Below are 23,916 nucleotides of genomic sequence, written 5' to 3' on the forward strand. Positions count from 1 at the left end.
ACAGAAAGCAGCGTGTAGAAGGGAGCTCGGGGAGCAACGCGTCAATCAGAGCCGAGAAAGGCGAACGCAGGGTGACAGGACGGCACCGCGCCACCGCCGACCCCCGCCGCCGCCACGGGCCTACCGCCTCCACGGCAAAGGGGGAGGGGCCGGCGGGGCGCGAGCCGCCCGCACCCACCGCTCCCTCGCGAGAGGCGCCGCCGCCCCGCCCCCGCGCGCAGCCCCGCCTCGCCGCTGGGCTGCGGGCGGCCTGGCGGGGAGGGCCGGCGGCGGGAGCGCGGCGAGCAGCCATGATGGTGGGTGTCCGGGCGGCCCGGGGCGGGGGTAGAGGCCGGGTGGGCGGGTGCGGTCGGCCGGTCGGTCGCTAACCTGTGCGCTTTGTCTCTCCCCCACCCTGCCTTCCTTCCTCTCGCCCGCCGTGGCCCGCGCCGCCGCCTTCTCCTCTTTGCGCCCAGCAGGAAGGCTCTGACGACGGCCCAGATTTCCTCTCGGAGGAGGATCGAGGTGTGAGTAACGCGGGGTGGCACTGGGGGTGCGGGGGCGGGGTTGGCCTCCGCGCCTTGGGGTTGAGGCCTGGCGCTGGGGCGGCTTCGGGGGGTGGGTGGCCTCCCCCGGGCGGGGTCCCCTTTGCGGGTGTTTTGCTGTGATTTGCCCTTGTTGCTGTCCCCGCGTTTCCAGGGGCAGCTGCTGGGGGCTTTTGTTGGAGAGCAGGGGCAGATTCGTGCGTGCCGCCGGGGCCGCGTTCGCTGTGCCTCCCCTCCCCCGCCTGGAGTCGGGCGGCGGGTCTGGGGGTGTGCGGCCCTGCGTGGGGAATCACCGCAGCACCCTCTGCTCTCCTTAGGCCCCAGGGGTTCCCGTGGGTAACAAAGGGACGTTTACATTGCAGGCTGGCATTGCCTAATAAGCTCCTTATTGAACACAAGTTCTGTTGTCGGGAGCGGATGCCGGGGTGATGTTCCTTACTGAGAAAACGCATCTCTGACCTGCTCTTCTGGCCACTGTTTATGTGCATTCATTTTTAACTTCCCTGTCTCAGTTAAGCAGCAAATAAGCTAATCTGGTGTGGTTCATTCAGGTCTACCTATCAGGTAGTATCTTGTGAAGGACTGGGTGAGTTAGGAGAGAAGCTGCTGTACAGAATGGCAGGGACTGGCTTGGCTGCTGCTGCTTATTACAGGAGCTGTCCCCCCATGTTGCTAAAGACACCAAGTCTGAACAACTCCACATTGGCATACACTTGTATCATGTATGTAATACTCAAGCACCAAGTGTAACATTCTGTACCTTGTGATTTTTGACTGTAAGCATGTGGTATGAATTGAGTGTATTCTGTATATCCTTATATATAGGCAGATAATGTTAGAACAAGGGTGAGATGGAAGGCTGGGTGGAATTTGAGGTCCCTTCCAACACAAGCCATTCTGAGTTCCAATTCTTCAACCCTAGTTCAGAGGAGGTTTGAATAATATATTCCATATGTGTTCTCTTTGTTGTTTAGGAACAGGCGCTGAAGTGCATGATTAGGTTGTTTTTTATCTGGGGATGTAGATAGAATGTGTAAAACGTTCTTGATTGTCTTTTAATTTTCCCTTTGAGGCCTCAAGTAGTCAGAGTTTGCAGTGTAATTTTAAAGCCATTAGAAATCTTTTAGCAGTTATGTTTGTGCTGTTGGACAGCTGACATCATTACAGTTGGCCAAGCGCAGTCCTCTTTTTCCTTCTTTCCCTTCCTCTCACTTCCTCTAGTGTCCAATACTGAGGAATTAAGCAATGTCCTCTATTCTCCAGCTTTGGTTTCTTATTTTTAGTCCTTTTTTTTTTTTTCTTTTTCTTTTTTTTCCCTCCCCTTCTTCCCCTTCACACTGCTCTGTAAATCCCTGGGCTTAAAACATAGGCTGTTATCTGCGTTATTTGGATTGTGATACAGAAAACCTAATCAGAAGCAACACTAGCAGAGTGTTCACGAATAGGTTTGTTGTGCTCTTATCTTCAAAACGCTAACGTTTTCCTTAGCAGTAATAAAAATAAACAGCTTTTCATAGAGCTTTTTGCTGGTTCTGACTTGTTGCCTTCCTCTGTGATTAGAAAATGGTCAGTCAAATCTTTATTTGAAAGCGTGAATTACAATTTCTGGTTAAAGTAATTAGCATTTTGTTTTGGAAACGGGGATTCTTTCCTCTGTAATTCGGAGATTAACAACTGTACTTTTAACTCTTCAGTATGGCGTTGGTCAGCTATAGTTGTGTTTAGTGTGAGGATGATGGGATGAAAGGAAAGCTGGAATTTATGCTGATGCCACATAAATTCTCTTCGCAATTGCATTATACCATATGGAGTCTTTTGTGGGTGATTGTAAAATAGAGTACTGAGAATCGTCTTTGAGGAAGTAGCAGTGGGTGGTCTGTAGATGGAACTACTTATAAATAGTTCCCATGAAATGAACTTGCAGGAACTGCTTTTCTAAATCTCACTTAGGAAGATACTATTGAGTCCACTGAGAGTAACTCAGTTCCTGGTTGTGTTTTGTTGTGTGATCTCTCTAATGTAAACAACAAGTGTTTTAAGAGTGTGCTATAGTATTGCTCTACTAGAACTGTTTTGTGTATTTCATATCTATGTATACCTCAGCTGACTTGGATAATGCTCTCGTGTACTCATTTAGGGGAAGTGTGCTATCCCTTAGAACAGGTCTGTTAGAAACTTGATGCTGCGGTGAGGCTTGGTGTTCCTCTGTTGTAAAGTATTGTTTATTTCTCTTGCCCTGTGTATTTATCTGCCTGTAAAGAATCAATTGAAGAAGGGATCCTTTCTCTCTAACCTTTTTGAAAGCTGAGGGCGGTGTAGTTAGTTACTGTTGTTAATGGTGACATTGCCTAGGAATGTAAAGTTTGCTCGTTTTCCTTGTCTTTAGCAGCTTCTTTTCATTAACATATGAATTCTAATTGGTCCTTAAACAAGTACTTAGGTGCCAAATCTTCAACTGCACTGCATTCTCTTAGTACTGTAACGTCGGTTAGACCTGTGTTTGGCTTCTGGCGTTTTCTAGACTTCGAATAAAAAAGGGACTTCGTTTGTATTGCATAGGAAACTGCAAAGCAGCTAAATTAACTTATGCTGAATGCTTATGCAAAGCATAAGCTAAGTGTAGGGCATGTATCTAAGCATAGAATGGTTTTGCTGTGCTGTAATGGATTGAAGGACTTGTCCCACTCATCTTTCTTTCCAGAATATGAAATAGTTTCATTTTGGTCCAAATCAAACTTTGGAGAACTTCGTAGCATTTTGTTTTTGTTTCCTGCGGTGTTCGTGGCTCAGAAGCTATCAGTTGGTGGCCGCTTTCTTTTGGAGTAGTGATGAAGAGATCGCTTAAATTTGTTTTGGGACGATGTTGTGATTTTAATTCCCAGTAATACAATATGAACCGTTGTGTCATATGAATAAATTTAGACTCTTTCAACTTTGTGATTGTCTTCGACACCTTTCATTGAATGCTTCATTACCATTGCAGATGAAAACGTTCCCTGTTGGCAGTCAGGCTGCATAGCATAAGTTAACATGTGATTAAACTCTTTGCGATCGTTACAAACTTAACTCAGTACAAATCAAACAATTAGTCTTTTAAGAACGTATGCTGTGAGTGGAGTTGTCATGGTTAAGGTTGTTCTTCCTTTTCATTGTTATGGCCTGTGGAAAACAACCGAACCCAACATTGGGATAATCCAGATTATTTTCTGAGAGTACTCCGCTGTGCTCCTTCTGTTGGGCTGGAGAAGAGCAAGCAGTGCATCAAACAATGTAACCACTAAAAACTTTCTTACAAGCTGGGAAATTGTGGTGTCCTGACATAAGGCAGAGTTTGGTATGTGAAATTATATTTTTCTTTCCTAAATTAAATCTAAAGGAATTTGGAAGCACAGTAGGGGCTGGGAGATTCTGCTTGGTAGATGTGATCTGCAGCGGGTCGCTGCATGCTAATGTCACATCTTTGTGTGAGGCAGTAACCTCTGAACTTGAGAAAACAAAACAAAAATCCCTGTGTCGTGTGTGGGAATGTGTCACTATGGAACGACTTCCAGCTTTGCTGTGAGGAATAAAATTCTGCCGGTGAACCAGCCTTGCAGGGTACTCCAGGCTGTATGATTTGGCTTAGTTTAATACGGTAGTTGTAAGCTCGAGTAGTCTGATCGCTACTGCATAAGGTGCAGAGTTGTTTGTGCACTGAGGGCAGAGTGGGAACAGGCCACTGACATTAACAAAAGGGTTAAGGTAACTGCTGGGAAACAAGATGTGGTGGTTGATGCTTCTGTCCTGATGCTTTTTCAGCATGTTGCAGAGTTCTCTTCAAAATGTGCTTGTTTGCAGCCTTTGTGCTGCACTTTTACATTTTTGTACTTGAGTTGGACTTCAAATTGCATTCCTGAGAAATCTTGTAGGAAAAAAGTCTGCAACTTTGTATGGAAAAGCACTTTTATATCGAAGGACGTGGTATTTCTAGAAATAAACGCAACATCAAGGGAAACCGTTTGAGTACAAGGTAAACATCACAGGCATGAAATACACTGAAATAATTTCTGGGGGGCAGTTGTAGAAGATTTTAGATTTGGCCTTAGTAGTTGTAAAAATACTCAGAATGTTGGTTGATCATGATTATAAAATTGTTATGGGACAAATTGCTCTAGAACAGAAGCGCAGGTAAGGTGAAGTTAGTTTCATTGGGTAGTGGTGGAGCTTTTGGTCTAGTTACTGCCAGGCATTGCCTCTTCTGATCACTGTGCTCACATACTCTTTTTCTGTATTTCATTGTCTTGCCGTCTTTTTGTGACTTGAAGTATTTTATGGGAGTTCAGATTTCATGTCCCATGGAAAAAATAAAAGCAAAACCAGGGATTCCTAGCCTTGTTACCGTTTCTCATGCTGTTTTTCAAAAGATTATCTTATTTTTTCAGAAAAAAAAATGTCCAGAAGGACTTAGCTCTGTGACGTTCAGAGGATTGATTTGTTTGTTTTGGATTGTTTTTTGATTAGCACTTTTGATCTATCATGGGGCATTTTAAACAAAGGAATAGTGTAAGACAACGTGAGCAAACTGGCTCTTTAGTAACTCTTCCTTCTTTGAAATATAGGACCATTTTTTTTTCTTAAAGGAGCCTTTTATGACTGTTAGTTCTTAATTACCTTTACATGATGCTGGTTGTCAGTTGAGCCATGCATAGGAGGAGTGATAGGGGTCGGGTAGAAAAATGAAGACAGAAGCCTACTGGAATTGCTGCTGTCTGTACGGGTACTTTGTCTTGACCACCTCAGTTACTAGTACGTGAACAATACGCAGAAATGAACATGGTATGCTAACAGGGAATGCAAGCAAGGAAATTCATATGGTCGTGTGTGCAATAAGGCGTACTGCAGTTGTGTGGCTTTTTTCCGGCTGGAAATGATTATTTAATATTGCTTTTAAAAATGAATTATTTTCAATCTTCTAAAGGTGTTCATCACTTAGGATTATCAAGGGAAGTATGAGGGAAATGCAATTAACATGTTTTTATGTTTAGCTTATATATGTATGTATGTACTTAACCTAAATAGGTTCTTTCTCTTTGTTTAGCTTAGAGCAATAAATGTCGATCTCCAGACTGATGCTGCTCTGCAAGTGGATATCTCAGATGCACTCAGTGAGAGGGACAAAGTGAAATTCACTGTCCATACAAAGGTAAAAGCCTGGGTTTGTACACCGAACATTCTCTTGACTATAGGAAAGAAAGCTTGCTTAAACTGTGTTTATGAAGCAGGTGTAAAATGTTCCAAAGGAGCTGATGAGAGAACAGTATTATCTCATGTTTAAGTGACCATTTAGCAATGGTGCTCAAGGAAATGATGACAAAAAATAGAAGTTTAAAAAAAAAAACAAAAAAACTGTGGAATAAAGTAGCATTCTTGTTTTGCGCTGATGTGCTATCATATGATTCCTATGCTTATTAAGCAGCCTATTTGTAGTTAGAATCTTTGTTACACCACAGTTTTTTATTTTTATTCATTTATTTTCCCACTTAGGCTGGTTATGATTTCAGATTCTAAAAATACATTTCATAATGGAGTCATTCAGGAGTCATTTTTAGTTACGGCTTGTATCGACTTGGTAAATTTGTTGGTTTATTGAGTGCAGAATCATGGAATCATTGAGGTTGAAGAAGGTCTCTTGAGATCATTTAGTCCCTTCTCTCCCTACTTCCACCATCAACTGAGAGTTAAGCAGAGCAGGTTGCTCAAGGTTTGTCCAGTTGAGTTTTGAATGTCTTCGAGGGTGAAGACTGCACAATTTCTTTGGGCAAACCATTCCAATTGTTTGATGCACTGATTGAGGTGGGAGTAATTATTGCTGTATGAACTTTAGGTAAAATACTTATCTAGATGCTAGAGTTATTATTATTATTTTACAGGGATATACTTTGATATTCCTTCAGGGTTCTTTTAATATACTAATTAAAAACTGTTTATTGTTGTTCTGTAACTCTTCTTTCTTTTCCCTTTCCAGAGTTCCTTACCTAATTTCAAACAGAGTGAATTTTCTGTTGTTCGGCAACATGAAGAATTTATTTGGCTTCATGATTCCTTTGTGGAGAATGAGGACTATGCTGGCTATATTGTAAGTATGGCAGTTCCTTTGTTTTGTGTATCCTGGTTTCTGTGGACATGAGAAGTACTCAGGGCTGCTTTTACATCTGATGGAAACAGCAGGTGTTCGTTCCTACTAAAATGAGATCAGATGCTTTATGACTTCATTTTATGCAATTACACAAAATTAATGTTTGAAGTAAGCTTGGAGGAAAATCACTGCGGTTGTCATTTTCTTTTATTACTAAGGAACAAACAGCTTAATCTATATCCTAGCATATTTTTATTCTACAGTATTGAAATGTTGGAGACTGTATAACTTGGTAATATTGTTTTTGTAAGCTAATGTTTAACTTAGTTGAGAGCTTCATGTTGCCTTTGTTTAATCTGGGATGGTAGATTGCAGTAACCGAACACTCTCAATTAGGCTTTTTCAGTTTCCGTTTTGAAGATCAGAATCATTTTACCATAAAACAGTTTGAGGGGGGGAAAGAAAAGCCCACGCTGAAAACCATCTAGAAATACAGAACACGTTATTATGTAAATTAACAACTTAAAGTTTTATTGTTTATTTCATGCATCCAGGGAAGATATGCCCTCAAAATAGTCACCTTATGATGCGATGCCTATTAAAAATGGATGTTGCTGTTCATGCATTAATTATGGATAGAAATACTTACTATCCTGTTGTGAAAGTTAGGTATTCATGTGTGGGTGAGAGGGTCTACTGATTCAGTTGGTAAATGTGTATTTCTAATTGACTAATGGCTACAATTATGATAATCTGTGATGTGTCATACTAGTCTTGAGCTAGTCTTTTTTAGTAAGAAGAGCTATTGGGAGTGACTGGGCTTTGATCTCTAGTAATTAGCTTTCAACAGTTGTCTGAGTAAATTCTGGATTTTGCTAGTTCTGTAATGCATTCATGTAATGGACAAACATAAGCAAACTTAATTTTGAGCACATTTTAGTTTTATTCTGTTTCTCTTTATTCGTAGCAATTCAGGATCAGTTTGTTTGCAGTGTTTTCTCTTTCAGTGCTGTTATGATAGTAACCTACGGACTTGTTTGTTATTTGCTTTGTTATTTCAACAGATATATCTTCAACGTCAGCAGTGCTACAAGAAAACACTGGCTCCTGCAGACAATACAGAATGTGGGGTTTTTTGATTTAATAATTTTGAGAGTTATAAGTGGTGTGAAAGAAATTGTAGAATTCTTTCTGTCTTTCAACAAGAAACAATCCTTACTAATTATAAAAGAACAATTCTGAGTTTTAATTCCTTGCATTGGGAAAGCTAGGTATTGCTTGAATTCTGTTGTAGGTCAGCTATGGCAGCTCTTGAGTAATCTTCAAGGACATTTGGTGAAAGCTGGCACACTAATTCCAAACACCTAACTCATTCATGAGAGAACTTAAACGTAAATGCTTTAATGAATGACAAAAGAGAGAGCCATGTATTAACAAGCTGCAGGCAGACTTTTCAGTCAGAAAGTATCTGTTCAGTAAAGGAACCAAAGTTAAGCAAATTGAAAGAATTTATTTGTTTTTAGATTCCACCAGCGCCACCCAGGCCCGACTTCGATGCCTCAAGGGAGAAATTGCAGAAGCTGGGAGAAGGAGAAGGATCGATGACTAAAGAAGAATTCACCAAGATGAAACAAGAACTGGAGGCGTATGTAGTCTTCATTACTACCTTTTCTTTTTTTCCCTTCAAATTTTAGTGCTGTTTGCTGCCCCATGTTTCTGATTTCACTGCAGTGGTTCTCTGTGAGATAAAAGCTTGAGAATCAAGTTGCTACATAACCAAGGTTATCTTAGTGATCATGATCAGAGCCATTAGGAAAATTGTAGAAATCATTGCTTAGAAATTACGACTATTTATCAGACGAGCTTCTGAAACAGGAAGAAAGTCAGCTTGTTCTTGAAAATTCTTTTGTAAGTAAAAAAACCCAACAACATGGTTAGATCCTTTTCTTTACAGAGCACTTGGAAAGGGAGGAGAAGGTAGCCCATGTCTTTTTTATTTCTTGTGTTCCCCATTCTATAAACGTAACAAAAAATAAGTTCTGCGCATAAAGTGATTGAACTAGGGATTTTTGCATGTGGTTGGTATTGTAAACGTAGATACCAACCTTCTGTTCCCTAAGAAATACAGCAATTGCTAGAAGATTTTTTTTTTCTTGAAATATTTTTATTTTTATTTTTTCGCACAATGAGAATGTACTTTGTGAAAATAGTATCTTCACATACTGTCAATTTAGCGAGTATTGAAACATTTGAACTAAGTCTTCTTGTTCTATGCTGAGTTACACAGTAAAGTTTCTCCTGGCTCCTTTCACTTTCCTTGTCATGCACTCACTTCTTTGATCTTTTTTCCTGTCATTGGTTTCAGTTTTCAAGTGTATATTTACACTGCTTCTAGACTGCTATCAAGAGCTCTGAATTGGCAAGAGAAGTACATAGAACTCTTAGAAACTCACATTTTCTCTCCAAACGTCAACAGCTGTGAGCGAATATCTTAAAACTCTGTGTTAGTGTTGCATACAATGTAATTTACTGCAGAGTAGATATACACTTCATATACAGAGAACTGGAAATTAGTAAAACACTACATTTTAAAGAATCTGGTTTTCCAGCGGCCCTGATCATGATTCTCTTGTGGTCTGGTTAGGGGTTGGATAACACAGAAAACTTTGGGTTTCTTCTACTGCCACCTCCATCCTCTGCATCCTCCTTTTTTGTCTTCACTGAATGACTACTACTCTCACTGAGATCAAACATCTCCCAACACTGGCCCTGCTGGTTTGCTGGTATGTAAATCTTAACCTCCTCGCACATAGTGGAAGCAAAAGTGTTATTTCACTGTTTGACCTCAGAATGGGGAAAAGAGCCCCTTTCTTGTTTATAGAGAAGTTACATCTTACTGATTGAATTTGCAGAGCAAAAAGAATTGTAGAAAACTTGTATTAATAAGAATGCCATCCTCTTAATTAAATCACAAATGAATATTTCCTTTAAAGTTGAGTTGGTTGATCTGAGCAACTACACAACTGTAAAGGTTAAATGTGATTGTTTTGGTTGTACTTACCAAAGGCAGCACTTAATTTCACTTTTAGAACCACAGTGAAGCAAGAGATCCACATAAACTTCAGCCTAAAAAGGCTAAGTACTTTGTCATGGAATAAGAGGCTGCTATTTAAAGAGCTAACCAAATGATATGAATGTTTGAGTAAGGAAGGAGGGTGCAAATAGGCAAGGGGATGGAGATGGGGAGGAAGGAAATTGCGCGTCTGCTGTCTACTTACTAATATATCTCAATTTCTTGACTTTTGTGAAGGCAGTGAAAGGACACAATTGAAATTACACTTGCAGCAAACCCATCTGTGTTAGTCTTAAAAACTGGATTGTATTTGAATTCTCTTTAAAAATCTTTCAGTAATATGTTATGGCTTCAAATTTCCCCCTTGTATTAACATTATACTATTTGTTTTTATATACGTGTCTCTATATATAAAAGTATCAGAATGATAACTTCTTGTGTGTGCCTTTACTGAGGACCTCTTAAAGCTTCTCAGTGGGCTTATCTCAGATTTTATTGCTTCAAGTGAAATTCTTAGTTTGTCTTGTTTTTTTATTTTCAGTGAATATTTGGCAATATTCAAGAAGACAGTTGCAATGCATGAAGTATTCTTGTGTCGTGTGGCAGCACACCCTATTTTGAGAAAGGATTTAAACTTCCATGTCTTCTTGGAATATAATCAGGATGTGAGTATTGAAAGCTAAATTGCTGGCAAGAAAAATCAAGATGTACTTTTATGGTGGTGTGGAAAATTGATTAAGAAAGCATTACCTCCTGGTGCGAATTGCATCAGTTCCTTCATACTGGACATATTTGTATTTTAAGTTACAAATTCATTTATGTCCGTAGGAGTTCATTCTGCTTCCGCCCGGGCAACCAATTACTCTCATGTCAGAATGAAAAATACTAATGGGAATCTATTATGTTTTGGATTAAAAAGATTAGCTTTGGATGACGATTTCACGTGGTGTTGTTATACTTGTCTGTTCCTTGACTAAAACTTGGGGTGTGGAGTTGGTGTAATAAAAACAGATGATAAATTTTTTAGGATTTAGAACAATGGTTTAAATTCTGTTGCTTACAAAAGCAGAGGGTTTCTCCTGAAGCATTATGATAAAGAAAGCTCCTCCCTCCTCCTCCTCTCCCCCCCTTTTTTAAAGAAAATATTTTCTATGAGACTTTGATTTTTTTTCTGGATACTTTGCTTTTGTGGATCTCCATGTGTTAAGATCAGATGGCAACTCAGTATATGAGTTGATTGAAAGGAATCTGAGTTCATAGAAGCTGCTTGGTGTTAGAGTTGGTTGGTTTCTCATTCTGAAAATATATTTTAGTTGCCTTTATAAAATTGCAGAAATCAACACTGAATGTTGAAGTAGAAATCATGACACAAATTGGCTTGACTAAGTACGTACTTACCTTCAAAATGTGTTACGGAGGGTCCTCTTATTGTTTGACATGGAAATGCCAGCTTTTTAAGGAACTCAACTTTCTTAAACTTGACAAGCTTAGATGGACAGCAGAGAGAAGTGTGAGTGGGCTGAAACCAACGTTATCTTTAGTGCAGTGAGGGATGAATGCTTCTCTAGTTTTTCAAAGTGAGAGACTTGTCATTCTACACTTAAAAGAGCAAAATCAGGTAATAAAAGCTTAACTCAAGTTATGCTATTCATGATAAATACTATATTATTGATAACTGACATGTATATGTCATTAATTTGTTATAATCCATATTTGCTAGAATATTGCTGAACTGTACTTAATGGAAGAATATTATAAAGGACAGTAAGTAGTAAATCAGAGTAGTCTGTTAGTCTGGGTGCATGGGGCTTTATTCCCTTTAAGACAGAGCTTGGATAAGCAGGAAAACTGGTTTAGAAGCAGCAAGTTTCTGTATGTCTTTCTATATTTAAAAAACAACAAAAAAGCTTTTATTGCCTCCAGCAAATGAAATAATTTGATATATCAATTTGTTCTTTCAGTTGAGTGTTCGTGGGAAAAATAAGAAAGAGAAACTGGAAGACTTCTTTAAAAATATGGTTAAATCAGCAGATGGTGTCATTGTTTCAGGAGTAAAGGTAATTGCTACTTAATGTATCAAGATTAGAAATGTATTAACATTGCCTGTTTCTTTCAATGTTTCCTAATGTTGAAATAATGTTTTTATAACTAAAATTCTACAGAAGGTCTTTCTTGGTCTTTTTTTCTGGTATTAACTTTCCATTTGGAAGCAAATTAATGCAGCTGAAGTTCCTAGTCATAAAATCTTGAATTTCAGATTTACTGGACAGAGGATATAACCATGGATTAATTATGAGACAGGAAAAAATATAAAGTTCAAATAATCAGCAGTGGTTACTCAAAAAGCACATTGTTCAAAGCCTGTGTTGTAGTCTGTTAGGTATTATTGAATATCTGCGCTGTTTTAGAGTCTTAGTTGAAGCTGCATATCTTAAATGGTAATACAATAGCAATTTAAATTTACCTACATTTACGAACTTTAAAGAAATCCGTCATAAAGGTCAGTGCTGTAAATTTGTATTGTCTGTATTGTGACCATTGCATTTGCACAATTGAGTAATTTACTACCTCATCCTACCTTTTTCTTGGTTAGTGTCGTTGATTAAGTACTTGACATTTACCCTGTATTTCTATCAACAAAATGGTAGGTAGTAGTGAACTGATTTTCTTTGTTTCAGGTTTAGTTACTTAGACCTTTGAAATACTTGTTGCAAATTTGTAATAAAACACGAGATCACTATTAAATAAGTAAGGAGGATAAACAGTTTACATACATGGTGTTTTAGATAAAAGTAGATTTCATTTCATGTCACAGCAACAGCAGTATATCCACATTTTCTCAGTATAATTTGCACTGTACAGAATGAGTGAGATCTGAGAGTTTTTCTAAATTCTTTTTTTTTTTTTCCTTTCCAGGATGTGGATGATTTCTTTGAACACGAGAGGACATTCCTTGTAGAATACCACAACCGAGTCAAAGATGCCTCTGCCAAATCCGATAAGATGACAAGATCACATAAAAGTGAGTTCTTTTTTCAGAAGGAGAGCTGTGCTAGAGTGCGCAGCTGTGATTTGTGAGGAGTGATAGTTTTTACAAGAAAAGGTGAATTTCTCAAAGTATACTCTACCGGTAGTGAGAAACAAAGTTTAATATTATTTTCAAAGTTTAGCCTTTGCTGTGATAGTCTGGATGGAGCATGAACAGCATGTTTCAGTGCTAGAGATCTCTTCAGTCCCTTTGGAGTGAAATAAAACTTTATGTAGTTTTTTTTTCCTTGAAGTCTGATTTTTAGTCTTTAAATTGTGAAGTGGGTAATAGAGCATTACCTGTGACTTTACTCCTAATGAGGTTGCTCTTAATTAGTTAAGCTTGCGTTTATCAGGGTGCTGCTTTGTAGCACACTAGGCATTGCACTGACTTAACTGAGTGGCAAACTCCTGTTTGGACTGTTAGTTTTAGCCTGGGAAGTCTGGTTTCCATTTTTTAGCCTTCTAGAGTGGGAATTGGGATTTGTATTCAGTAACTTGGTTTGCGAGACCCCTTTTGTAACTGAGGTGGGATTCTCCGATTCGTTGTTGATTTTTCTTCCAAAGCTGAATGCTAGCTAATGTCATCTTTTTTTGAAGCTGTAGGTAATGTCCTCAATTGCATTATGCCAGTTGGGGGAGAAAATAGGAAACCTTTGGTTTAGGAACATGTAACTGTGTTTTGAGAATCTATGAAAAACTTGACTTTCATTGCCCTTGATTTCAGTTTTTCAGACTCAAATCCTATATGTTTATTGGCAACTTCTGTGAAACAGTACTGTGAATTCTCATAACTTGGGAAGCTTATTTTGGAAATGGGCCTTTTGTAGTTCATTGATAACTTGCTTGTGATCTACAGAGAACTTCAGAGCTTTCAGAGTGACTGTCTTCCTATATCCAGCAGAAAATGTATTTGATGTTTAAGTGTGAAATATAGTTGATGTTAATGGTTACCTTATACTGTTTTTCACTGCGACCAGCTACAATAATTAGCTTGGGATGTATGGAGAAATGAATTGAATAGATGGTGACCCACTCAATCTTTTGAACAAAGGTCAAAGCTTAATGGTGAGAATTGCTTCTGAAGAAGCAAAAAAGAATTGATTTAATTGTTTTATGTTTAGGGTAGTTCATCCAGGAACTTTACAAATGTAAGCATTTCTGTAAACAGCAATAACAAGAAAAAATGTAGTTTCCTTTACACTGCTTGGATGTTGAGTTCATACTAAAAGTTTTGAAAGGAGCAATCTGTGTAGCAATATCTCACTAGTCAGATTAGGCAGCCTTCTTTACAAACTCTGCTTCTGATCTTATTGTTTAAAATGCTTTAACTCCAGTTCCTCTTCAACTAGTAACCAATTGTTGATGGGGAAGGGTTTCTTGAAAATTAAACATATGCAAGAAAAGATGTGAATGCAGTACAGCATTTTGGTAGTTCAGAGTTGATATTCAGTGTAATGCCGTAAAGCACACGGATTTTTCTTTCTTTTTCTTTTCTTTCAAATAGCTCTGGAGTTCAGATTTGAATTTAAATTTGGACATCAACTATTGAATCTGTAAATCTAAAAGATAAAACCTAACAATGTTGCACAATAAACATACTAAGCAAGTGCTACTTGTATTGAATATCCCTAGATAAAATACAGTCTTCGCAGTTTGGTAAGAGAGCCATGTTTGTTGTGTGAAGTTCATAATTCATGATATGAATTTTATTTCTGTTTTTGTATTAAAGCGTGCTCCTTGTAGGAGGAGAAACAAAACAAACAAACAAACAAAAAACCCCAGAACATTCTTGAAGAAATAAAGGAACTTGATTTCCAGAAAGGAGAGAAATTAAATAGTAAAACTAGTGCTTGCTTTTTTCCTAGATGTGGCGGATGACTATAATAGAATTGGTTCTTCATTATATGCATTAGGAACACAGGACTCCACAGATATATGCAAGTAAGATTTTGTTAATAGCTTATGGGGGAATTTGCTAAGTAGCAGTCTTAATGATGACCTGCTGAGTTGGTAGCACTCTTGTTACGAGAAGAACAGAGTTTATTGCAGATGTATCCTGTTAAGAGATTTCTCAATTAGCATTTCTGTTCTGTAACATGAGAATGTATTAATATTATTGCTTTAATAATTTCCTGGGAAAAATGCTATTGTTTTCTGTAGTTGGTAGACAATGATACCGAGAGGAAGAGCCCTCACAGAACAGGCAAAGCCTCAACTCTCACTTTTTTGATGTTTTTTTTTAAAGGAGTGTATGAAGTGCTTCAGTGTATGCAACAAGGGCATATCGCAGGTCTGAGTGTACAGGTTTTTTGGATGTTCCTGTAACAGCATCTTGAAAGACAACCTTGCTGTTCTGGACACTTATTTACTGCCTTCAGGAAAGTAAAGGAATGGAAATTCCAAAAACTTTGAAAATAGCAGGAAGTTTCTGTGTATGGATATTTGTCTTTCACTCTTTCAGTGGTTTGCTTGAATGTGAACTGTTTGATGTATCTGAAAGTAAAAATTAACTAGCTAAAGATGTTAGTTAATGCTTGTGAACATTTACTAGTGTTCAGTAGATGGGTGTATAAGAAAAGTGACCTATTTTTTTGTCAATTTACCTGATTTATAATTATATACATCCACATGTTGTGATACCTTACAGATTACTGTAATGATTATAAACAACTACTTAGTTTATAATAGTGAGATTTGATGTAGTCTATTACAGTCTGTCAGGATTCATATCTGTCTCCTATCCAAATGCAACAGCTATAATTCAGTTTGCTGTTACACACTGCTGTTACAGTTTGTCGATAGACACCAAATGTGTGTATCATCTCCTGTGATGAAGGTGTGCCATGCTTTTCAAGCTTACTGAATCCCAAGTCGGGCATGCATCATGTTTATTGTTTAGAGAAAAGTAATGAAGGAGAGCTGGTAACTGTGTAGGACTGTTAGCCAGGATGGTGGTATTTCAGGTTTAATTTATGGAAGTTAAAGGATCTCTGAGGAGCTGTTTAATTATTCTCTAGTAAAATCCATCCCTACATTACACTTAATCTCTTACCTTTTCAGAAATTGTACAATTCCCAGATATTTGAAGTACTGCAGTTTGAAACTCTTAATGTTCTTTGGATTCTGTAAATGACAATTATAGGCAGTGCATTTACAGTCTACATTGCCATGCACAAACTATATTTTGATTTATAGAAAACTGATTAGACTTTTCAAGTTAATATTGTAATGCGAGCTCTTTCCTTCCTACAGATTCTTTCTGAAGGTATCAGAATTATTTGATAAAACAAGGGTATGTATCGCGAAACCTTTTAGATATATTCTTCTTTAGATATATTCTATCTTTGCAGCAATACCAGGATATCTTGCATCAATTATGCATTAGGATGGAGATGTTTTATGGTTACTGTGATATTGAATATGTAAGCAGCGTGCAGTAGGGAATGAAAAGGCATAAATTTTCAGTCATCTGTTTGGAAAATGATTGGTCTTTAGGAGTACTTGGTCTACTACATTTTTGGTAGTCTTCCTGTCTTCTGCATAATAAGCTAGTAAAGGTGCTGTGCCTCTGAAGTGCATAGACTGCTTGTCATACTTGGTATTGGTTATCACAGAACTTACTAAGGAAAAAAAGAAATGTAATCCTTAATTAGAAAAGAAACAGTGGTCATACTGCTTGCTTCTGAAGTTAAGACATGCGTGTTGCAAACTAGGAAATGTTTTGCATGAAAAGTGTTACGCTTGTAAAGAAACAGTTGTATCCACGTCAGTAGGTACTTTGAAGGAAATCCTGAAATTACTTGCTTTGATCTCAAATGTTACCTTTGAGAATTTTTTAATTTAAAAATAAGATTTAAAAAATGCATTTACACACTTGAAATTCACAGACGTGTCTGTTTTACGTGCAGTCATGCAACATATAAATTTTACAAAGTAATATTTGGAACCATTTAATGCAGGTCAGTTACACAGCTGCTCTACTAAAGGGCCTTAACATTTGTTTTCATTTGATCTTGAAAACTACACTTCTTGTACAGCTATTTATACCAGATAAGTATTTGTTTCTATCCTATATTTTTTCCTAGTGTACAATAATAAAAATAGGAACTGGAAAGAATGCTTTTTTGTTCAGAATGGAAAGCCAGTTGTCACATCTTAATATAAAAGACTAATACAATTTCTCTTTATCCACATTTAAGTATTGTATCACAAATGCATGATTAACTTTTGAAGAAGACGATGCCTTGCACTGCTGCATAGTTCATATTGTATTTACGTCGTACAAGTATATATTTCTGATACCTAGATATTTAAATCAGTGTTTTTACTTTTTTTTTTCCAGAAAATAGAGGCCCGGGTATCTGCTGATGAAGATCTTAAACTTTCTGATCTTCTGAAATACTACTTAAGGGAATCTCAAGCTGCTAAGGTAAACTTACATTTTGTGTTTGGTGGACTGGTGTCCCTTTTTTAAGAAAGGGTGAATGGGGGGAGAAATATGCTGCTTTTTCTTAAACTGAGAGGTTGAAATAATACCACCTCTAGCCTGTTATTTTTTCCTTCAGCTGTGCAAGTTTTATCTCTGTTTTATATAAGGAATAGAAGTGCAGTTGTTTGGGCTGTGTGAACCACTTGTCAAGGCTAAAACATGCAGTATAACTGAAAACAGTAGAAGAGCACTTGATAAAATTTTCAAGCTGTAGACTGCAAGCAGATTTGTTTTGTTCATTTTAATATTGAAGATGAATCCTGCAGGTTCTCTGCAAGCGCTGATACAAAAATGTGGGCAGATTGGATGTTTAGTACCTACAGAGACTCATTCTTAATGTGGCTTGATATAAGATGATTAAGTAGTAGAATATGGAAGCATTTGACAGAAAGTGTCTGTATTTAGATCACGGCAATAACTGTTGCACAAAAAAAAAAGTACTGCTATTTCTTAAGCCCTGTTTGTATTTCTGATCTGTAATCTAAATATAGTTTGTTTCTAATCTAAAAAGCTGTTAAATTTCCTGTGATTGCCTTCTCTTAGACTTTTTGCAGTATCATCTAAGCCATCTGGTGCTAGCTTCTGTCAGACAAGATGCAGACCAAACAGTATTAAATTGCATGTCTGATCCAGTTTGGATGTTCCCGTGACTTGCAAGATGAAATACAGTGAATGAAAATAATTTAGTTAAATATACAGGAAGAAAGGTTAATTTTAATCTAATTTTCTTTATTACTTTGCATATGCTAAAACATTCGAGTACGTTAGTGTAAACTCTGTATGGCCTTTATACTTCATAGGATCTCCTGTATAGAAGATCTAGGTCACTAGTGGATTATGAAAATGCTAATAAGGCATTGGATAAAGCAAGAGCGAAAAACAAAGATGTGCTGCAAGCTGAAACTACTCAGCAGATATGCTGTCAGAAATTTGAGAAAATATCTGAATCGGCAAAACAAGGTATTTGGGTAGCTTTTGATCCTGTGTTATTAGTTGAAAATAATGGATTCCAAGTTACTATTAGTAAGTTTTTGTTCTGCATTTCCTAAAAAAAGGCGTTATTTTTTAAGTAGCATTTATTTATTTTGCACAGTTCAAATGGTATTTTCCTTCAGTTCTGATAGCTTCATCAGTCAATAAATACCAATGTCGTAATTGTTTGGCAGAGCAAAGTCTAAGTGCAGATTATTTTTTACCTCTCTTATATGCTGCATAGGCAAGGATATAAAAGGACAATTGCAACAGTGATACTAAAAAAGGAGGGGTTATGAAATGAGGTTTTACTAAGGATGCAGAGTTACAGTAACTGTGAAGAAAAGCAGTATTATTTACATGTTGGCCTCTTTCCTGGAACCGTACTCCTTTTTAGGCTAAGATTGTTGTGGGTAAGTAGTCATCTGACTCATTTGGGACAGAATCGTACAAGGCTTGTCCGTCTTATCAGTTAAAGGAATTGTTTGACCCTGTGAATCTGGCTTATTATTCTTCCAGATGAGACATTACCGACCTCTTTCTTCTTGAAGGAAAATCAGTTAACAGTTGGGGGTGCTTGCAATAATACTATTAATGAATCCAATCTTATTTTATATAGAATTGATAGACTTCAAGACAAGAAGAGTTGCAGCATTCAGAAAAAATTTAGTGGAACTAGCAGAACTGGAATTAAAGCATGCTAAGGTAATTATGGTCCCTTTTTGGCCTTTATTTCAACTGGTTTTAAGCATTAAATGCTTGAATAACCAAAACGTCTGTGTTAGTTTTGTGTGATACACACTCCTACATCCAGAGAGGGGAATTTGATGATAAGCATCTTCCAGACAGGTAAACTTTCTACAGGTTTCTTAAGTAATGAGAAGAATAAAGTAAAATATATCTGAGGGTCTGGGAGGAATTGTCTTTGGCAAACTGGTCTGCTTGAAGACCATTTTGACTGTGGTTTTTTGTTTTGTTAACTCCTTGATACTTATTGCTTTAGCCTGAGTACCTGCCAGTTTTTAAATCCTCATCTTTTTTTTTTTTTTTTCCTGTGAGATAGAAAGTGTTTTCTCCTGTTATCCAGATGTTGGGGACTTGATACATAGGACAGACTTAATCATGAGGTCATGAGACTTGTATGAAGTTAGAACTGATCTGACTTTTAGTTTCTGCTTGTATACTTTTTGAATGTTTTTATTGCCTTTAAACAAAACAGTGGTAAGTGAAGATTTTATTTTGCAGATGCATAGCATACTTTACAGGTATACTGTATTAACAGATGAGACTTTTTAACAGTGGAGCAAGGGAATGTTGAATTAAATTATTTTTCTTAACGATTAGTATTTAAGGCCTGTTCTGACTGTGTTTCTTAATATTTCAAGCAGCTGTAGCTTATGTATGCTCAGGCATGTTGTGCAAAAGCTGTGTCAAAACCTACTAAGTATTTTACCATTGGATTTTGAGACATTCTTTTGTTGGGCTTTCATGTTCAAGCAGGGAGGACTGACAGACTGAAATCTGGTGAAACTTCTAAGGTATACTTAAAACACTTAGAGCCTTGGCTGCACTCTCTGTTATGACAGGAATTGTAACTAAACTACCTCCCTCGAAGAAAAACAAAAACCAAAGTTTTTCCCACAAATATTAATATATACTGTCTTGCCTTTATGGATTCTGATGTAAAAAACAAGCAAAAAAAGCTTATTGCCTTTCTGACAACAGATGTCTGTTTGGAATTGGCAGAAGAAGGAAGTAAGTGAAATCCACAGCTAAGGGATTTGGTTAAATGCTTGTCAGAAGTCCTTTATAACCTGCTTCTGTCACCACAGTCTACCAATAATTGTAATTCTTAGTGCTCAAGAATCTGAGTTGGCAAGAAATACTTTTCTGAATGTAAAACTGGAGGACTTTTGAGCTATGCTGGTGCAAGTCAAGTGTATAAAATGTTGCAGCTGGGGAGAGCAATGGTGTCTCTGTTGTCCTTCATTTACTACAATTTAAATAAGGTCAGTGTTGTGAACTTTGTAAACTTAGTGAAAACAAATGGTGTGCCTGCGTGTCAGTAGGCTATCATAGTGAGACTGGAAATGACTGAGAACCTTGTTGTGCTGTGTAATGGCCTGTGAGCTGCAAATTATTTCATGCTCCTGCTGAACTGTAAAGAGATAAGTAATCTTTTGTTTTGTCTGTCACGCTTTTGCTATTGATGATAAGCATGCAGTCCAGAAGTACTTCAACCTGAAAAAGAAATCCATTCCATTAATGGCTTCGTTACTAGCTAATAATCAACTGTTAGAATAATAGAGCCCTTAGATTTATGAATCCTATATGCCACAAGGATAGGCCACCAGGTCTCCATACATCTCCTGTATATTGAGCTTGTTCATATTGCAGAATTTGGGCCAAGTGAAGCAGCTTGCAACTATCCCCTGCACTTATAAACACAAAAGAACAAACAGCTAGTGAAGCTGTAACTGAAATATGTCTTCTGAATAAGTCTGAAAAGGGTTCAGTAGACCTAAGTAGACTTCTATTGTTTTAATGTAGTTTAGTTGCTTAATATGGATTATAAAAACCTTATCAGAGGAGAGAGCTATGATTTCTGACCTTTTCAGACACAGAAAGAAGTGTCCTTTTGCATATCTACCAGTGGCCACTTGGTAGGCTTTCAACTGTGGAAAAATAAGAATTACAGATTCTTCTGTAGTTGTGTGGACAGTTTATCAAGGATGTGCAAATTACAGCTTCTGATACTAAATAATTACAGGTTTGTGTGGTTTTGGTTTTTTTGGAGATATGTTTTTAGGTTGGTTTTTGGAGGATTTTGTTTTAAAAGGAAGCAGTTTCCCCCATATTTACAACTGGGCATTCAGAGTAGTTTGTCCTCATGTTTTGCCTGAATCTGATAGGAATTACACTTAATAATCTAATATTATTTCTGACGGAGAAGTTTCACATTGGGGAAACAAATCTAGTTACAGCTATTTAAGAGTGAACAGAGAGTTATGTAAAGTGATCTGAGTATTAATGAATGCAGAAAACAATGTGAACACTGCTATTTTTCTCCCGGCTTACCAGCGGTTCACCACTTGACAGTGGTAGCTTTTTAACTGCTAGCTCTGTAAATTCAATTATAAATCTGACAGTCTGGTAGACTCAGAATGCTTTAAATATGATTTAAAAACTGACGTACAAAATCTCTGTCTTTGGAAAGAAGAGCAGAACTTGCCTGTAGAGATAAAACTTAGTTAATGTTCTGATAATGCTTTTAGTCTCAGCTTTGAAACTTTTGTGGCTAAATCATGCAGCTAAGCATATGAACCTGTGGGGAGAAGTCTTTTACACAACGCCCATCCTTGAGCACTTGTTAACACTTATCAATAAAGTCAGTGTTCTTTATATGTATGAATGCTTCTGTTGTGGGAATAATACCGTAGTAACAGAGCAGTAACAATGCTGTGTAAAGAATGAAACCTTTACAACTTTGAACTGTTTTGCTGAGACTGCTCTACATAAAACAGTTGATAAGGCCAAAGGAGATCCTTTGTGAGAAACTTGTGAAAAAGACCCGGGAATGATAGTAATGCTTATTTTTGAATTTCAAGTTTAGTTCCATGGCACAGCATTCTTAAAGTCAACAAAAATAAGTTTCCTTCAATATCTTCACATATACTTAATGTGTATCTCTTTTTGCTTAATGATGAATGTTGTTGCTGTTTAAAAAACAAAGCATTTTTTTTTTGTACCGTGAATGTACCAGGAAACGTGGTCATATTTTTCTGTGTCTTTACAGGGTAACTTACAGCTGCTGCAGAGCTGCCTGGCAGTGTTAAATGGTGACACATAAGCTACGCTCTGTCCTCCCGCTAACAAGGGCTGCCCTCCTGGATTTTGTTTTCGTGACTTTAAATAGGCATTTACAGTTCCCTGGGGAGATTGTTTGACAAAGTGCACATAAGTGAGCTCCTCCTTTCAAAAAGAGTTCAAACGAAGACCTGAAAGTAGCTCAAGACTATACAAAGCAACAGCTTACTTGTTATTCATGCATATTCATGTTTATTTAATCATTATATGCTTTCATTGTTCAGAAACCAAATGCTCTGTTTTTGTGAATCTAGCCAATATAATTACGTTCATGTTATGAATACTACGATACAGCTGCCAATCATTTACCTTCGTAAGTAATTTCTGAAGTTCACCATTTGAAGTCCATCATTCAAATGGCTTAACTATTACCATTAGATATTTGAATATTGTTACTCTAATGCATTGTATACACACTGTCTTAGTTTTTTTCCATTTACTGATATCAAGAAACTTAATCTTTTTTTTTCAATTGTGAACATTTCTTAGAAGTTTTGAAGAACTTTGTGTAACCTTTATAACTATGATTTAAAAGGAAAAGCAAATACATTAGTATGTTTGCCTTAACTTGTAGACTAATCCAATTATTGTAAAATAAACCATGAAATCAGTGATTTTTCTAAAATTATGCAGCCATTGTATCATCTGTAAGCTTAATATTTTCTAGTAAATCAGATAAAGTAGATTTTTCTCTGTTCATCCTGTAAAACAGGTACCAGATTGGTTTAACGTGAAGTATTCGCCTGGTAATTTTTCACTTGCATTCTCAGGTTTATCCATTTGCCTCTGTTCCCTTGTGACTTTCCTATCCAGCACAGTTTTCACCTTAGTGGCTGACTTGTCATTTTCTTTGGTGGAAGTGTTTTTTAAGGGAACGAGCTGATTTCTTTCCAGAAGGGGAAAGTAAACTGGCAGAAGGGTATTCAGTAGAAAAAGGTAATACCGCCCCGCTTCTATACGAAAGGGAAGCTTTGCTTCGGAAAATAAGTAGTAAAGGCATACCTAATAAAGGAATGCCTGAACTGTGTCTCCTCCTGCTAACTGGATTTAGAGCTCAGGACACCTTATGTTGTTTGAATCCACAGTCACTTGTTTGTCGAATGCTTTCTGTCTCTCCCTTGAACCGCACGTCCTTTCCAAGAGCTGCTGTTCTCTTGTATAATCTCAGAATGTTGTAAAACGAGGCTTTACTTGATTAATCATTCCTCACAGGGGGGGTTGCTGCTTTGTATGGGTTTGTAGCCCTTCAGTAGAGCAGCAGAGTTCCAGTGAATGGCATTTTTTGATTGGAGATGCTGACCGGTGTCAATGGCTGTCTCTGTAATTACACTCTCTGGTACTGCTGCATGGAGGGCTCGGTTTATTTTCAAATAGGGTGAATCGCACAGTGTAGTAAAACCACAGCACTGCACACGGAATGCTTCTAAGACAGAGGTTCCTTAGCTTCACATGCTCTTTGCATTGAGTTGCATAGACACGGCCTCAGACTTCTGGTTATCAGTGCCCAGTGGCTATTAGCAACTCACATCGTGTATATACTATTTTCTATTAATGGCAACTACACTAATACTGTGCTGTTCATCTTCCAAATACAAAGGCGTAATTCCTAAGGAACTCATCTATAAATAGACGATAAGGGACAAAGACTACAATGTATATACAGTTACCACAATTGTAAATATTTTAAGTAGGACCGTGGGAACAGTTTTTAGACTAGTCCTCGTTGTTCAGTGTTAGTAGCTCATTAAATTTTTTTCAAGCCTCTTGGTATTGGGTCTGTCTCTTCAACCTTCGGCCTGACCCCAGCGCGCCGCTCGGGGGCAGCACAGCGGTGCGGAGCTCGGCC

The 23,916-nt window shown here is 37.6% G+C and overlaps 1 protein-coding gene across 2 annotated transcripts; it reads left to right on the forward strand.

The window, feature by feature from the left end:
• The first annotated feature begins 46 nt into the window (after positions 1–46).
• SNX6 (sorting nexin 6) lies at positions 47–23,834 on the forward strand. 2 transcript variants are annotated; one of them, XM_072338199.1, is made up of 14 exons: positions 47–296; positions 456–506; positions 5,602–5,706; positions 6,529–6,639; positions 8,163–8,284; positions 10,254–10,377; positions 11,674–11,769; positions 12,629–12,734; positions 14,608–14,683; positions 15,995–16,034; positions 17,085–17,171; positions 18,032–18,191; positions 18,823–18,908; positions 22,000–23,834. In XM_072338199.1, exons 1-14 carry the CDS (start codon positions 291–293, stop codon positions 22,051–22,053), a joined length of 1,224 nt encoding a protein of 407 aa, XP_072194300.1. In that variant the 5' UTR covers positions 47–290; the 3' UTR covers positions 22,054–23,834. The 2 variants fall into 2 exon arrangements, with proteins under 2 accessions (XP_072194300.1, XP_072194299.1); XM_072338198.1 differs by having other exon boundaries at positions 186–296; positions 459–506.
• Positions 23,835–23,916: the final 82 nt, after the last annotated feature.

This window comes from Excalfactoria chinensis, chromosome 5 (genome assembly GCF_039878825.1).
Source record: "Excalfactoria chinensis isolate bCotChi1 chromosome 5, bCotChi1.hap2, whole genome shotgun sequence".
NCBI classification, from domain to species: Eukaryota; Metazoa; Chordata; class Aves; order Galliformes; family Phasianidae; genus Excalfactoria; species Excalfactoria chinensis.

Bases quoted from the DNA above. Each gene is read 5' to 3' on its own strand.
- SNX6 (XM_072338199.1), top strand. The intron at 11,770-12,628 runs GTAATTGCTACT...TTTCCTTTCCAG, and splicing joins TCATTGTTTCAGGAGTAAAG to GATGTGGATGATTTCTTTGA. The intron at 17,172-18,031 runs GTAAACTTACAT...TATACTTCATAG, and splicing joins GGGAATCTCAAGCTGCTAAG to GATCTCCTGTATAGAAGATC.